Source organism: Diceros bicornis, chromosome 4 (genome assembly GCF_020826845.1).
Source record: "Diceros bicornis minor isolate mBicDic1 chromosome 4, mDicBic1.mat.cur, whole genome shotgun sequence".
Lineage (NCBI taxonomy): Eukaryota > Metazoa > Chordata > Mammalia > Perissodactyla > Rhinocerotidae > Diceros > Diceros bicornis.
In genome coordinates, this window is record NC_080743.1 from 99,671,102 (window position 1) to 99,689,105 (window position 18,004).

The window sequence follows — 18,004 nt, forward strand, 5'->3', positions numbered from 1 at the left end:
GAGAAAGTGTTTTTTGGCTCATTCCGGTTTGAAAATAAGAGTGTGAAAAAAGAGATAGGCGGGGGGACCATACACTGTCCTCGGCCTCAGCTCAGTTCTGTTGCTGACGTGACTATGGCCACAAGCTGCCAAATGCTGCTTCCCTCTGCTTGATAAAGAGCCAAGCGACCTATCTGATTTACCGAGTAGAGCTCATTCAGGACCTTCATCAAATCATCTTGCAGCTGCTGGCCGACTTCTTTACTCTGCAAAGAAAGAGGAATGAAGGTTAATTGGGAAACAGAAGGAGGGAGGAGGGGGCATCAAGGGCAAGAGCAGCACTGGCTCTACAAATAACACAGACTCAATTAAGGCCCATTATTTAATCCAGCAAATCAGATAACCACTCTGATCAGACCCAATTATGGTCAGATTACTCGAAGAGTTTTAATAAAATGAAACGTGCCCCTTCTATAGCCTAGCAAAGTCAATCGTGTGGAGGGAAAAGGGGTTGTAGCCTTTGATTTTTCAATTGGTCCCCAAAGAGCAGGCCTGAAAGCCACATCCTACCTAGCAACTGTCGTTAGGTGGAACAAGCTTTCTCAGATACTCCCAAGAATTGTGGAGGAAAGTAAGATGTGAAATAGGATGAGATAGGAAGAAGTATAGAAACATCCAAGGACTTCAAATACCTGACTAAATAGTAACCTCCAAGAAGGAAGGAGTTATACCTCTTACTTGCTTTATTTCTACCCCAAACTCCCAGGGCAGTGGTACCTCAATAGTGACGGACTGCGAGATTAGCTAATGTTACTTGATTCTGATATATATTAAGAGGTCTCAAACTGGTTAATCCTAAGCAGTGGTGGCTCTCAGGTTCTATGCTGCTGCCACCCAGGGCTGGCATCTAACTACACAGAGAGAAGAGTAGAAACAGAGAAGAATGAGGAAGGAGTTAGGAAATAAGAGCCATACCCTCTGTACTGAGTGTTTTATGCCAAGCCCGAGAGAGCAGGGGATAAACCTGATTGGCATCAACGGGTCATTGAGAGGGGAAGCCCTTGTTTTACCTTCTGTCAGCTCCTTTTAGTTCTTTCCTACTAAATATCAGATACCACCAATGCCCTTCTAATAGAAGGTATAACACTACCCCCTGGCACAGCTCAGGTCTCAGGCAAAGAAAGGAAGGGGTCTTGCACGTCAGAAACATAATCATTTAAGGTCTTGCTTTTTCAAGATGTATCACTTTAAAAATATTTTTTCTGATTACAAAAGGAATATATGTTTACTGTAATAAGAAAACCTCAAAAAAGAAAAAGTAACTCTTAATTCCTACCACTACGAAATCGCCACTCTAGACTTTGCTATATATTTTTCTAATCTTCTCTCTCCCTGATTTTTATGAAATTGGGATTGCATTAAACGCACTGTAACTTTCTCATGTTGGGTTACTGATGTGTAACTTACTCAAGTTACTTACTGTAACTTACCTAAGCTATGAACATTTCCCTACATATTATTCTTCTATGACATTATCATACATTATATAGATGTAGCTCCTATTCTTGGACAATTACTTTGCTTACAAATTTTTATGATAAAACATGCTGTATTAAATTACTTTGTACATAATCTATGCACACGCTTTTCATTACTTTCTCCTAGAAGTGACATTGCTGAGTCAAACACTACTCATTTATACCATTAAATTATCCTTGAGACAAACAGTACCAATTTAAAATACCAGCAGAAGCATATAAGAATGATATTTCACTTTTTTGTCTTGACAGTTTGAAATGGTATCCTATTGTAATTGGCAGTCCTTTAATTCTAGTGAGCCTGAACTTTTTTTACGTTTATCAGTCATTTTCATCTTTCTTTTACGCTTTGCCATTTTTGTATTAAGGAATTCACTATGGAATATAACATATGTGTGACCCTTGTTGTGAGTAGATTTGGATTTTTACACCTGGTAATGGAGAAAGGGGTGGAAGGAGCTCTGGATTATCAATCACAAGATTCTCCTATTCTCAGCTAATCCACCACCAAGGAGATAACTTTAGACAACTGGTTAATCTCTCTGGGCCTCTGTTTTCCTTTCCATGCAAAGAAAGTCTTTGGCTAAAACATTCCTAAGGTCTTTTCCAATCTCTGCCATTCTACGATTCTTCATGATCTTTTGCCTGGCTTCTTTGAGCCCATATTAGATTCAAACATCACCCACACTTCAACGTATGGTTGGTTGGCTTCACTCCACAGAGAAGACAATGAGCAGGTTCTCCTCAGGGACTGAGATACTCTACAAAATGGATGGCTGCAAGGTTATCTTGCCAGTCTTAAATTTACCATTCCCAAATGTGTCTTATCCAACGCCCTTAATCACTCGAAGAAGCCACAAGAGGGAATGCCTTTCACCTAGTATCTCACATACCAGCCTCTCCTTCCCATCGTGAGGCGAGCTGAGCTCCACTGAAACAGCAGAGGTCCAAGGAGGTGAAGTGAGGCGAAATGACTCACCAACCAGCCCCAGAGTCAGCAACAGGGCCAGGAAGTGACCAAGAGTATCACTTCCAAATGCCCTGCCCTCTGGCCTCCAGGCCAGCTCCCCCTGCCAGCCTCCCATCCTCCCTTACTACCTCCTATGTTTAAACGGCAGAGGTTACAGGAGAAAGCTCCCATTCCTCCTCTACCCTACTGCTTACCCATGACTTAAATAACTCAGCCCCCACCCCCTGGGATGGGGTTGGGGCCGGGGGGAAAAAAAACATAACCAATAAAATAGCAATTAAGCCCAGGCAGATGTTTCCTTTTGTGTACCGATTAGTTGGAAAAGGACCGACTCAACTATTATCCCTGTTTATTTGAACAGGCTGCTGAAGTGATTCTGACTTACCACTCCCTCTGGTCGAGGGCTGGGCTGGGAACACGTGTAGCTAGCCCAGTCAAAGGGTGCGATAAAGAGCACAGCAATGGGGAGAGAAGCAGGACATAGCTAGTACTTCTTTCACAGATGATAAAAGGCCACCCGCTCTCTATTCACAGACCTCAACTGTGTGCCTTTGGGGGCAAGCGCAGACCCAGTGTCCCAGGAAGGGCTTCCGTGCTGGCTGCAGTGGAGGGGTTGTCAGAGCTGGGAAGCTACAAGGGGGCCCCGCCCAAAAACAAGCAGGACCCACCCAAAGTCAAGGGGGCCATTTATTCTTGGGAACAACAAAACCTGATGAGGCGGAGTACCCGACAAAGAAGACTGTAGAGCCTTTCCGTTTCCTATAAAGAAAGCAAGGGGTTTCTAGGCAGGGAAGAAAAGGAGAATTTACAGAGCATTCTTTGTGTGCTATCACACAGCCCGAATCTCTTTTCTTTAAAATTTCTTGGAAGAGAATGAGTCATCTAAACATTGCAGGAAACCAAATAGAAGTCGAGAGAAAAAATTACTTTGGGCAAAGTTTTTCTCTTAAATGTTTGCATAGTAATCTTTGCCTGGAAAAAAAAGATGCCTAAATTTAGAACAGAGATGTGGCACAGTTAACAATGCTGGTTCTATGGGCTAGGAAGTGCAATGGTGTGCTCACGCAGGGATCTTTTATTTTGAAACTCACCACAACCGTTTGGCCAGAGGGTGATTCACGGGCCCCCACTCAGCCTGCTGTTGGGGCGGGGCTGATCGGAAGGCAGTGAGATTGCAACAGCTCCTGCCAGCTGTGTGCTTACAAAATGGGTAGGGAATCCTCATTTTCCAGCAGATAACAGCACTGGACAACAGAATTGAAATGCACAGCCTCATTTCCCTAAGACTGTAACGTTGCAGAGCCTCCTCATGACAGAAAGGACATAGTAGCAGAAATGTACAGAAGCATGAGGCTACACAGCCTGGGAGGCCGGGACACCAGGCTGGTCACTCATCTTTAGATCAATACATTTCCTTATATTGGGATGCGTTTGTCTATTAGCATTTTCCAAAGAACACCAATTATGAAAGAGTTTTAAAACCAGTCCTCATCAGGGGGACTACCTATTACCTGACTCTCTAGTTGTTAAGATCAGCACTAGTGTGCTTTTCGAGTTAGGGAGGGAGAGCTATTTATTGGTCATCTACACTACAAAGCTGTATTATGTGAGAGCCACAAAATTACCCCCTATTTGTATGAAAGAAAAAAAAAATGAGGAAGGCATGTCTCTGCCATGTGGTGAGAGCTAATTTCAGCCCTGTCCCAAGGCCGAGCCTGTCGGTAGGTAGAAACAGTAGGGTCATTTAGTTCTTTGCCGATTAGCCTGTGTCAGCAGTTTTCCAAAAAGAATCCAATTTTCAAGGGCTCATATCTCCCTCCACCAGTGCTAGCACCCCCTCCCCACCCCAAAGATGCTTCTGAGACCAACTGTTAAAAAAAATCCAGTTTAAAATTGAATTTATGTTTACAGACTTCAGAGGAAAGGGACATGAACCCTATATGAAGCTCTGGTAGCAGAAGTGCCACCAGATGTAGAGTGACAGTTTCAGGGGCACTAGCTCACCACTTCAAAGAGGCCAAGTTTCATGAGCCTGAAATGCTTTCGCTGGGAAGAATGGGGCTGAAAGGAGTAGCTGTTTGGCAGCAGGGCCAGTGCTCGGTGATGGTGGGCACTGTGTCTGGCCTCTCCCCAATCCAACTCAGTTGACCAAAATAGTGCAGTGTCAGGGTGTGGGGGTGCAGGGGTGGTGACCCTGTAGGTCAGAGCTCAGGAATGACTTCTAGATAACCCCTTGGTCACGCTGCTTGTGTCTATGCAGGGGGGCTCCTTCTATTCAGCATTCACTCATTGATTAAGATACCACAGGATGGCTCTAGGAAGGCTGTGCACCAGCTACAATCTTAAACTTGGGGAACCCAAGGGAGCATAAAATACAAATATACCAAATTGCACAACTTTTATAGAGAGGTAGGCTGGGAGCTGCCTCGAGAGGGACACCTGAGGTGCTTCTACCTTCTGAAGATAGGGTAGACCAGGATGCTCAAAAAACACATTTTTAAAATTGCAATCCAGCATAATACGTGGGTGTCTACAATAAAAGTACTTATTATGCACAGTGCATTCTGATATTTCCTATTTTTCTCTTCTATTTTTTTATGTTAGTCATAACTCACTAAATTCATTTTACAAATCATTAATGAGTAATGATACACAGGTTTAAAAAGACTAGGTACACTGTAATTGTGAAATTAATCAAGAAAATAGTGGGTTAAAGTCTGGAGCCCACCAACCAAGACAGGAGCTAAATAACCTGCCCTCTCAAGGTGGCTGATCGGATGTTTTGAAGCAGGTTCAATGACTGGATCTTACAAAGGGGGAAAGGCTGGATTTTAGGGAGCAATCAAGGGTCTGCTGGCAAATACTTATAGAACACCTACTATGTGTCAAGCACTTGTGGTTTAACTGGGAATATAGCAGTATACCAAACAGACAGTTGAAAAGTTTACAATCTACTGAGAAAGAAAGACCTGATGTCTGAGCCCATCAGAACATAATTCTTCCAGTCTCTAAGGCATTACTAGAAATGGAATTTCTTAAGCTAGTTTTCTAGTTCAAGATCAACTTTTTCTTTCTATCTCAGCCAAGAGGTTTTCACACTTTAACCTAACTCCAGAGCAAGCTAGATATTGAAACTAGCTTGCCAAAAACAGAAACCTGATTTCCAAAAATCTAGCTATTATATAGCAAATTTCTTTGAATTTGCCTGTTACTAATAGATATTTCCAGTTATAATGATACTGCTCCAGTATAAGTGACTCCCAAAGCAGTCACATTCCATTCTTACCTAATCTCACCAGTAGCTCCTTCACTCAGAAGTGAATGGGTATAGTTAAACTCTCCCGGCGACTAGTCATATTTTTTTTTTTTTTTTTTTTTTTGTGAGGAGATCAGCCCTGTGCTAACATCCGCCAATCCTCCTCTTTTTTTGCTGAGGAAGACGGCCCTGGGCTAACATCTGTGCCCATCTTCCTCCACTTTATATGGGACGCCGCCACAGCATGGCTTGCCAAGCAGTGCGTCAGTGCGCGCCCGGATCCGAACCAGCGAACCCCGGGCCGCCGCAGCGGAGCGCGCGCACCTAACCGCTTGCGCCACCGGGCCGGCCCCTAGTCATATTTTAAAAGAAAATGTCAGAGACCTGACACAGTCTGAGATCCAATACCTGTCTCAGAATTCATTTTCCAAAACACAACTGGTTTCTAAATTAGATTCTTCTAAATTAGATTCTTCTTTAATTATCTGAAGAACTTAGTCCAAAAAAAAAAAAAAAAACCAAAGCTACTAAAATATGAAACCATCTAAAACTAATGAAAGAGATAGATTATAACTTTTAAAGCATCTTTCTGTCTTCCTTGGTGCCAAGCCCACTGCTTTGTACACAGTAGCCATAAAATAATCAGTTGTTGAATACATTAGATCAAATTTTAATTTAGACTTAAATACTACGCTTTCCCATAAAGACAAGAATAAAGCAACATAGCTGCGTTTTCTGCATACAGATTACTGAAAGTGGAAAATCTATCAGAAGTTCTCCACAGGAATTCCCCCAGGTTATAGCCACAGATGAACCCAAAATGCTGAAACGACTTTTCCGGGGTCACAGAGCTACTCAGGGTCCTGTCTAGGACCACGTGCAGTATCAGACGGGGGGCAAAACATGCAGGCTCCAGAGCAGGATTCAAATCCTGCTTCACTTCCTGAGCGTACAACCTCGGGTAAATTATTTAACAACTCTGTGCCTTGACTTCCACATCTGAAAAATGGGATAATAATGAGATAATTCGTGTGAAGAGCTTGAAACAGAATCTATTGAGCACCTGGTATGCTCAATAAACGTTAGACTTGTTAACATGAGAATCCAGCCCTCTCAACACCCACTTTAGTGCTCTTTCCCCCACACTGTGCTGCCTCCTAATGTACCCTAAACATGTCAATGATCCTGATATGTGGAACTGGGAAGGTCCCCAAAGCTCATCCCCAGACAGGATTGCAGCTAAACCCTTCCAATGAAGGGGCTCTGTCAACCCACAGGGAAGAAGAATCTTTCTTTTTCCTACGCCTGCTGCTGCACAATCTGTTCTCCTCCCCAGTTCCAGTAAGAACAAAAGTAACAATGACTCTGTAAGAAATACGCAGTTTTTCTGAGGGAAAAAAAGCAAAAAAAAAAAGGTAGGTGTTTAGCAGAAAGGAGGAAACTGGGGGGGAGGTATAGAAGGAAATAAGGAGGATAGGATTACTTTCTATCCTCCAGGTCGATTAAACAGAAAAGATCCTTCTCAGCTGCACAACTGGAACTTGGTTCAATTGGGGTCATAAATTAAATGTCCAAAGGTAGGAGCTCCCTACTGCCCAGGTCAGAGGAGACACAGACTGCCAATTACCAAGTTCTGGTTTAATGAAATCCAGGAGCTCTCTTCTCTAGGGTACTTGTTTCTGAAAGCCATTTCCTTAAGGCTTTTCCAGAAGTTCTGGAACGTACGAGTAGTCAGACTTGATAACCCACAGTAATGCTGGTGGCCCTGGGAGAAGACCCTTACCTTGGCAAGTCAGTGAACTCTGTGGATTCAGCTCCTACCTTCCATGGATGCTCACCACGCTCTGTCACAACTGACCAGAGCCTCTTCTCAGGGAAACACATAACTCAGAGAAGACTGAGTCACACTGGACTGGGGCAGGTGTGGGGTGGAAGTAGGGGGCAGGAAGGCCCTCTGCTCTCTCAAGACCTGAGACGGCACATCTACAACACAGTCCTATAACAATCTGAATATTCCTTCATGGTGGTTTCAATCTCTTAGAATGGCCTATTCTAATAGTACTGAGAAAATAAGCTGAAAGCAACTCCCTTAAAAGGAAAGAGGCAAGTCTGAGGCTTTACTTAAATCACCACTGTGATCCTTTTCTTGGCGAATTTCCATCTTTTAACTCATTCTGATAATGATTTCAGTGGGAGTGTAATAAGTCTTCAGGCCCTGATCTCTACTGCCAAAGCATTTCTTGAGGTCATACTGAAGATGAGTGATCACCCCATCTCCCAGGCAGGACACTAAAGGCATAGAAACGGTGTCTGGGTGACCATGGTACCCCTTGGGTAGACCGGGACACAGGGGACAAAAGACAGAAGGGCACAAACAGGCAACATGAGAGTACAAATCTCTCAGCAACTGTAAAATGAATTCTGGAGGAAAACTAATCAACGGCTTGGAACTGGGCAAGAGGGGAAAAAAAGAGCAAAAATGATAAGGTGCTAGCAAGCATATGCCCTCCTACAGTAAGGAACCCCAGTAGCTGGGATGAGAAGAATGCCCGTGTGGCTCCCAGATGGCTGGGAGGAGGCTGGAAGAACAGAAGTTAATAGGGCTCATCTGAGAGTTGGCAGCGTGAACACGGAGAGGAGGAGGGGGTCCTGGTAGGAAGTAAAACAGTCAGCAGCACCCGTACAGGAAATGCCTGGGGCACTGGGAAAATCGCTGATTAAATACTTTAAGAAAGAGGAACCCGGGAGCAAAGTCCATTCGTTGAGGGATCTGTGTCGTTTTAGTGCTTTTGGAGTTGCCTTAGAATCCCACTGTCAAGAAAGGAAAAGAGGCTCCAGCGGGTTCAATTATGGAGAGAGCATTTTCTTGACACTCCAGGTGCTGGAGCTGGACCCAGGAGGAGCATAAAGCCAACTTAGGAGATAAGTAGAGTTCTTTACTGGCAGAGGATTAGAATGCATTTCCTGGGGGCTGGGTGGAGACTTGAGATGGACAACTTGCTTCAGCTACAGTCGCAGCGTGTAGCCTTTTCTCTCTGTCCACACTACGTCCACATGCAAGGCCACTCCCATCAGTCATGGTCCATACAGTTAAAAAATCTATCTCCTTGAAGAAGGGCATTTTCCCTCTAGCACCTCATCCTCAGTGGAACATCATGCAACTGTAAGAAGGAGAATGTCTAGAGTTTGGAACTGGCCATCTCCAATCTCTAGCTCTGAGTCCTCACCTAAGCGCTTCAATTTCAGGCTTCATAAATGTTCCAGGTACACTCGAAAAGAATGTGTATCTGTCTGCTGTTGTTAGGCACAGTGCCCACCTATGTCATTTAGGTGAAATATGTTAATTATTTTTCAAATCGTCTCTATCTTTACTGATTTTTTTTTGTCTAGTTGTTTAATCATTCACTAAGACAGGTGTATTAAATCTCCCATTGAGGTTGATGATTTGTCTATTTCTCCTTCTAATTCTGCCCATTTTTGATTTACATATTTCAAAGGTATGTTATTAAGTATATTCTTCTTCCCGGTAACTTGAATCTTTAAGTACTACGAAATGTCCCTTTTTATTTCTAATAGTACTTTTTGCATTAAAATCTACTTGGTCTGATTTTATCAGAGCTCTCTTTTCCCATTATTTTGCTTTAAATCTTTCTATATCCTCATATTTAAGTTGTGTCTCTTTTCTTCCAAGCTACATATACTTCAGCTTTGTTTATTTAAAATCTGACAATCTGTATTTTAAATTTTGCAAGAGTCAATTTACACAGATTGTTATTACTGATACATTTACATTTAAATCTGTCAATTGGCTATGTGCTATTTGTTCTACTTGTCTCTACAGTCCTGTTTCCTCTCATTTTTTACCTTCTTTTTTTCTTCCATTTAAAAAAATTCAGTAGAAGTCACTCTTTTCGGTATATTCTATACGTTTTGACAAACACACAGAATGTGTAACCACCACCACAATTGAGACACGGCACAGTTCCATCGTCCACCAAAAAAATCTCTCATGCTGCCCTTCTGCGGTCAAACTCTCCTCCACCCTTAACCCCTGCAAGCTGTTGCTGTGTTCTATATCCCTATAATTTTGCCTTTACCAGAATCTTTCTTACGTTCTTTGGGCTATTTTTAGTTAATTGAGCTTCCCCCCGTCTTAGATCGATAAAGATACTATTTCTCTAGTAATAACCCTAATTTACAACACATATCCTTGACTTGCCAAAGTCTAATATAAATTAATACTCTTTATCACTTGCTGGACATTACCTGTAAACCTATTTCCCCACCCCCACCTAGACGTAGATTCTATTGTTGCCATTTACATTAATTTTATATATGACTAAAACCCCAAAAGAGATTATTATTATTATTTTTAACAGTCAATATTCATTTGGATGTACACTCATATATACTTTTTGTTTCTCCTCATTATTTCCTGCATCTCCAAGCTTCTATCTGGGATCATTTTCTTTCTGCCTAAAGAATATCATTTAGTATTTATTTTAGTGCAAGTCTGATGGTGATAAGTTCTCAGATTTTTCTTGTTTGAAAATGTCTAGTCCACCTTTATTTTTGAAGGATATTTCTTTCAGTATTTCATTCATTGTCTCTCATTTCTGTTGAGAAGCCAGCTGTCAACCTTGCTCTTGCTCCTTTGAAGTAATATGCCTTTTTTTCCCCTCTGGTTGTTTTTAAGATTTCTCTCTGTCAAAGTTTTCAGTAACTTGATTACAATGTGCCTACATGTAATTTTCCTTGTATTTATCCTATTTGGGATTCATAATTCTTCTTCAATCTGTGACTTGATGTCTTTTCTTAATTGGGGACAATTCACAGCCATTATTGTTTTCAAGGTTCATCCATGTTGTAGCACGTATCAGTACTTCCTTCCTTTATATGGCTGAGTAATATTTCATTGTACGGGTATGCCACATTTTGTTTATCCATTAAGCACTTGATGAATATTTGGATTGTTTCTACTTTTTGATATTATGAATAATGTTGCTATGAACATTCATGTACAAGTTTTTGTGTAATCATGTTTTCAATTCTCTTGGGCAAATAGCTAGGAGTGGAATTGCTGGATCATAGGGTAACTCTATGCTTAAGCTTTTGAGGAACTGCCAAACTGTTTTTCACAGCATCTGTATCATTTTAGAATCCCACCAGCAAAGTATGAGGGTTCCAACTTCTCTACATCCTTGCCAACACTTATTCTTTTCTTATTTTTCTTTTTAATTACAGCCATCCTAGTGGGCATGAGGTGGTATTTCATGGTGGTTTTGATTTGCATTTCCCTAACGACTAATAATGTCAAGCATCCTTCCATGTACTTGCTCGCCGTTTGTGTAACTTCTTTGGAGAAATGTCTATGCAAGCCTTTTGCCTTTTTTAAAATTGGGTTGTTTGCCTTTTCATTGTTGAATTGTAAGTGTTCTTTATCTACTCTGGATTATTAGATTCTTACATGTATGACTTGAAAATATTTTCTCCCATTCTATAGGTTGTCCTTTCATTTTTTTGCTAGTGTCCTTTGAAGCATGGAAGTTTATAATTTTGATGAAGTTCAATTTACATATTTTTTTCTTTTGTTGCTGTGCTTTGGTGTCATGTCTAAGAAACTATTATCTAATCCAAGGTCACAAAGATTTATACCTAAGTTTTCTTCAAAGAGTTTTAGCTCTTAAATTTATGTCTTTGATCCACTTTAAGTTGTTTTATTCTTCTTTATAATTTCTAATTTTCTGTTATTATTATTTGATTTCATAAACATATTAAACATAGTTAATTTAAAATTTGTCTGATAACCATTACATGAATCTCCCATGGGCCCGTTGTTTTTCTTACACATGCTGTGCAGTCATGCTTTGCTTAATGATGGGCATATGTTCTGAGAGATGTACTGTTAGGCAATTTTGTCATTGTGCAAACATCGTAGAGTCTACTTATACAAACCTAGATGGTGTAGCCTACTACACACCCAGGCTACGTGGTATAGCCTATTGCTCCTAGGCTACAAACGTGTACAGCATGTTACTGTACTGAATACTGTAGGCAATTGTAACACAACGGTAAGTATTTGTGCATCTAAATATATCAAAAATAGAAAAAATACAGTAAAAATATGGTATAAAAGATTAAAAAATAGTATACCTGTATAGGGTACTTACCATGAATGGAGCTTACAGGATTGGAAGTTGCTCTGGGTGATCAGTGAGTGAGAAGTGAGTGAATGTGAAGGCCTAGAACATTACTGTACACTACTATAGACTCTATAAACACTGTACACTTAGGCTATACAATATTTATAAAGAAATTATTTTCTTTCTTCAATAATAAATTAACCTTAGCTTACTGGAGCCTTTTTACTTTGTAAACTTTTTAATTTTTTTAACTTTTTGACTCTTTTGTAATACCACTTAGCTTAAAACACAAATAACTGTACAGCTGCACAAAAAATTTTCTTTTTCTATATCCTTATTCTATAAGCTTTTTCCATTTAAAAAATTTTTTGTTTATTTTTAAACTTTTTTGTTAAAAACTAATACACAAATGCACACATTAGTCTAGCCTAAATAAGGTCAAGATCATCAATATCTCTGTCTCCACCTCCACATCTTGTCCCACTGGAAGGTCTTCAGGGGCAACAACATGCACGGAGCTGTCATCTCCTAATGATAACAACGCAGTCTTCTGGAATACCTCCTGCAGGACATGCCTGAGGCTTTTCTTGAGGAGGTGTCACTCTTTTCAGAAATATGTCCATGGTGGTTTGCTTTATTTGGTTTCTTTTTTTCATCATAGATTTGCTTGTAAGCAGATAATGCACAATGAACACTCCTCTCTACTAATGAAAACCTTCTGGTGTTGGGTTCCATGTTTTCAAACGTTTTAAGGAGTTTGTTAAGGTTTGCAGAAGCTTCGGCTAAACCTTTCACTGTGAATTTTCTCAGGAGTTCTTTTTCTTCTCCTGCAGTTTCCTTTTCTCTTGCCTCTTCTTCAGCTACGCGTTCCAGTTCCAACAGCTCGTCATTAGTCATTTCCTCAGGAACCACCTCTAGGAGCTCCTCAATGTCATCCTCATCCACACCCTCTCAACCACAGCCTTGTTGATTTTTGCCTCATCCTTGGCAAATTCTTTGAAGTCACAGAGGAACCTCTTGAGTGTCTCCTTCCAAATGGCATTCCTACACTCCTTGGTGACAACACCCCAAGCTCAAGCAAAATTCTTGATGCAGTCTTAGATGTTGTAATCCTTCCAGAATCGCATCAGTTGTCTGCCTCAGTTGCAGCAATAGCCTTGGGCACTCCCAATAGCCTACTACTCCTCGGGTAGTAGGCCTGCAAAGCTGGTTTAACTCCTTGATCCATTGATTGGATCAAAGAGGCGGTGTTTGGAGGGAGAAACACCACTTTGATATTGGGATAAAGATCACCAATAAAAGGAGGATGTCTAGGAGCATTATCAACAACAAGCAAAATCTTGAAAGGTATGGAAAGGTATTCTCCAAACAGTACTTCCCCATTTTGCTGGCATTGCAATTCAGGAGGGCATCTTGGAAGAGGAGCTGGGTCATCCGTGACTTCTTATCGCTCCTCTACTACACTGGCAGTATGTGCTGACTGACATGCTTGAAGGCCCTGGGGTTCTCACCGCGCCAGACCACAAGGCATTGCGATCTGTAGCCTGCAACATTGCCCTCAAGCAACACTGTTATCCTGTTTTTAAAGCCTTGAAACCTGGCATTGACTTGGCCTCCTTATGGATGAAAGTCCTTTCAGGCATCCGTTTCCAGAATAGGGAGGTTTCATCCTGATTGAATATTTGCTCTGGCAAGTAATTTCCCTCCACAATCAGCTTATCTAGAGTTTCCAAAAATTCTTCAGCTGCCTTCACATCAGCGCTCGCAGATTCACCACTCACTTTCATATTATGTAATGAATACTGATTCCTGAATCACATAAACCACCCAGAGCTAGCAGTAAATTCAACATCATAGTCGGGTCCAGCCTTTTCTTTCAACATCGCAAACAAACTTTTCGCTTTGGCTGTGATTGTCATGGTGCTGAGAGGGATAGGCCTCTGTGTCTGTTCTTCAATCCAGGTCATTAGAAGTTGCTCCATGTCTGATATAGGCCTTTCTCAAATTTTTGTTAGTCTCGTTGCCCTCAATGAAAGCAGATCCTTTAACAGCTTCCGTCACTTTGTTCTTGTTCTTCAAGATGGTAGCTACGTTGGAATGGGACGTGTCTGACTGGCGAGCAGTAACCATCACTGATTTTCCACCTTCGTAGTCCTTAATCACTTTTAATTTTCTTTCCAGGCCAATCACTCGACATAGCCTTTTACTGGCAACATTAGCAGTGGATTTTGCATGCTGAGGGGCCACGATGAGCAAAACAACACGAGATTAAATCAAGCACAAGAGAAAATGATACGACCAGGAGACGCGGTACACATGAGATGTTTGAGGCTGCTGGGCAAACTGTTTTACAGTAAACTTTTTTTTTTTTTTTTTAAAGATTTTATTTATTTATTTTTTCCCCCCAAAGCCCCAGTAGATAGTTGTGTGTCATAGCTGCACATCCTTCCAGTTGCTGTACGTGGGATGCGGCCTCAGCATGGCCAGAGAAGCAGCGCGCCGGTGCGAGCCCGGGATCCGAACCCGGGTCGCCAGCAGTGGAGCGCACTCACTTAACCACTAAGCCACGGGGCCGGCCCTAAACTTTTTTTTTTTTAATCAATAGAAAGAGTACACTCTATGGGGCCGGCCCGGTGGCGCAAGCGGTTAAGTGCGTGCACTCTGCTGCGGCGGCCCGGGGTTCGCCGGTTCGGATCCCGGGAGCGCAGGGACACACCATTTGTCAAGCCATGCTGTGGCGGCATCCCATATAAAGTGGAGGAAGATGGGCATGGATGTTAGCCCAGGGCCAGTCTTCCTCAGCAAAAAAAAGAGGAAGGTTGGCAGATGTTAGCTCAGGGCCAATCTTCCTAACAAAAAAAAAAAAAAGAAAGAGTACACTCTAAAATGATGATAAAAAGTATAGTAAGTACAGAAACCAGTAACATAGTCATTTGTTATTATTATCAAGTGTTATATCCTGTACATAATCATATGCGCTATACATTTATATGACTGGCAGTGAAATAGGTTTGTTTATACCAGCACCACCACAAACACGTGAGTAAAATGCATTATGCTACCAATGTTATGATGGCTACAGTGTCACTAGGCTATAGGACTTTTTCAGCTTCATTATAGTCTTATGGGACCACTGTCATATATGCAGTCTGTCACTGACCAAAAACATTATGCAGTGCATGACTGTATAAAACGATGAGAGAGAGAGAGAGAAAGAGAGAGAGAGAGAGAGAGAGAGAGAGAGAGAGAGAGAGAGAGAGAGATACTAGGCCTAGGAAGACAGTATCTTCCATTAGAGAGGATTTAAATTTGCTTCTAGCCACTAACTGTCCTAGATCACCTTAATCCATTCAGAGATTAAGATAATTTGAAGCTAGGCCTCAGTCCCTGTGAGACTGCTGAAATCTATTTCTGATTCCCCCTTACTTCTAAACTGTATCCCTATGGGGCCCCAAGGCCTGAGGAAGTTTACCAGGGCTCCCCCTCCCTGGCCTTGAATTCCAATTTTTGTCCTGCTAGCCCTACAAGGCTACTAAAAACTCTGCTCAGCTTATTAGCTCTCAGTGATCTTTTCTAGAATAGCAGATCCCTCTTGGGCAAAAGCAGCTCAGAAGAAGTAGAAGGGTTAGTCTGTTGCCTCAGCTGCCATTTCTAGAAGCCCAACTCAAAGTTTAGACTCGGAAGACAGAGATGATTTATGTGTATGTGTAGCCCCCTCCCCAGGTCCAGTGCAATGCTGGATACTGAATCAGTCCTGAAACATGCCTTGTATGAAAGAAAGGTGAAAATGAAGGCTTCCCATATTTATGTTGTAAGGTTGTTCATTTCCCAGAACTTGGTAACCAAAATATTCTGATAAAACAAAAGAGAAGCAAGCTGGAGGTTTTAAATATGGTTCCTCATTACTTAGGGGCTTTTCAAAAACCACAATCCATCAGAGGGCAGGTGGGGGCTGAATATCCTCAGATAAAGGGCATCTTTGAAATGAGCTATAGTGATTGAGAATCTAGATTCAAATCTCAGGCATTCTCTGGTGACCCAAAGTCCACCAAATGGAGGAACTCCACACAATGTTCCAAAAATGAGTGCATATAAAAGTCTTATATGGGGCCTTTGGGGTCTGAGGAAGTTTTGGCCATCTAGTTCCTGGGACATATGTGGAAATGTCAGCTTCACCAACTATCCCAAATTCTTTAACAGCACACTGGCCTTTCCTAAGCGACACTAGCGTAAAAACAAAAATAAGTAATCACTGACTTCTAATTCTCTCTCCAACAAGTGGCCATATGCTGATTCCTCCCTCACGATGTGTCTGATATCTGTCTCCTTTCACTCCTTCTGCCACTGCTACCACACTGCAGCTCTCGCCACTCTGTCCCTGGATTAGAGACCCAGCCTTTCTGAAACAGCAGCTCTATTATGTCATTTTCCTATGAATAAACCTGCTGTGGTTCCCCAATGCTCTCAGAATAAAGTTCAAACTCCTTGGCCAGGCATTCAGGGCTCTTTCCAGCTTTGTTACAGAGACTCTCCTCATAAATACTCTTATTTAGCCAAACTACTTTACTCACCATCCTCTGAAGAGTCCTCACACATTCCTGTGCTATCGTTTGTTCTGAAGCCTGTTCCTTCTATATGGAATGTCCTTCCACTCCAGCTCCCCCTCCACACTCACAAACTCCTCCTCACTTTTGCATCTCTAATTATGAAATCATTTTCATCCAGTAAAAACCCAGCTCAGAATTCACCACTCTACTCTCTGCATGTAAAGCATTTACTACCATGCCTGGCACAAGATAAATCTTCAATACACATTCCTCAAAAAAAAAGCGAGTGTTGGGGGGGGGGGGGAATGGGGAGGGAGGATATAATTTTCAATCAATGGTGATATGGAAATTGCACATCTATTTTTTAAAAAATTCAATTGTGCCCTATCTCCCACTATATATAAAAATTGGTTTCATGGGGATGGCTTACACATTATAATGTGCAAGACAAAACTATGACTTTTATAAGATAATACAATGGAATATCTTCAAGACCTTAGGGTAGGAAAGGCTTTCTTAAACATGGCAGAAAAGGCACTAACCATAAAGGAAAACAGATGCAACTACATTTAAATTATGAACTTTTACTAACCAATGGAAAACATGAAAAGAAAAAAATAGACAGGGCACAGTGTAGGAGAATATATATCTACACATATAATCAATAAAAGGACTAATATTCAGAACAGGCACTTCACAAAAGAATATATCTAAACAGTTAATAAAAGTAAGAAAAGGCCCTTAAACTCATTAGTAATCAGATAAATGCAAATTAAAACCAATATGACAATAGCTAAATTGAAAACAGTTAAAACTACCACTAAAATAAAAAATCTGACCATAGTAAACTCTCATACACTGCTGGTGAGGGTGAAAATTACTAATAACCACTTTGGAAAACAGTTTAGCATTATATAGTAAAGAAGAAGATATGCCTATTTTTTGACCCAGCAATTCCACTACTAGGTATATGCCCTAGAAATCTGGGCACATGGACACCAGCATGCACATACAAGGATATTCACAGTCTTAGAGTTCGCATTAGTCCCAAACTGAAAACAACCCAATGCCCATTGATAACAAAATGGAGAAGTAAATTGTGGTGAATTCATAAATGGAACCCTACAGCAATGAAAATAAACAGGTACAGCTCTATGCAACAGCGTGGACAAATCTCACCACTTGTGGCAAACAAAAGAAGCAAGACACAAAAGACTATAGACAGTATGATTCCACTTACGTAAAGTTCAAAAACAGGCAAAATTAAATGATGTGGTGTAGAGGTAAACACCTAAAGGATATGATTTAAGAAAAGCAAGGAAATAATTATCACAAAATTAGGATAGTGAGGGGAACAGAGAGAGCTGTGACCGGGGAGGAGCAGAGCAGGGACTTCCGAGGTTCTGATAAAGTCCTACATATTGACCTGTGTGCTTTGTTACTTCGGTGTTTGCTTTATAATTGCTCATTTATTATCCCCATATATTTTACGTACTTTTCCATATCTATATTTCAAATTTTAAAAACTGAAAAAAGAGAGTTCCATGATTGATTAGTGATATCCATCACAA

At 41.2% G+C, this 18,004-nt stretch overlaps 1 protein-coding gene across 9 annotated transcripts in view; it reads right to left on the reverse strand.

Moving 5' to 3' along the window:
- The window catches only part of SRGAP2 (SLIT-ROBO Rho GTPase activating protein 2), a 240,341-nt gene that overhangs the window by 74,235 nt on the left and 148,102 nt on the right, over nt 1-18,004 (reverse strand). For all 9 annotated transcript variants that reach the window (XM_058540199.1, XM_058540198.1, XM_058540197.1 and 6 more), the window contains exon 5: nt 183-245. In XM_058540199.1, coding sequence (XP_058396182.1) covers nt 183-245 — 63 coding nt within the window. The remainder of the gene's footprint in view (nt 1-182; nt 246-18,004) is intronic.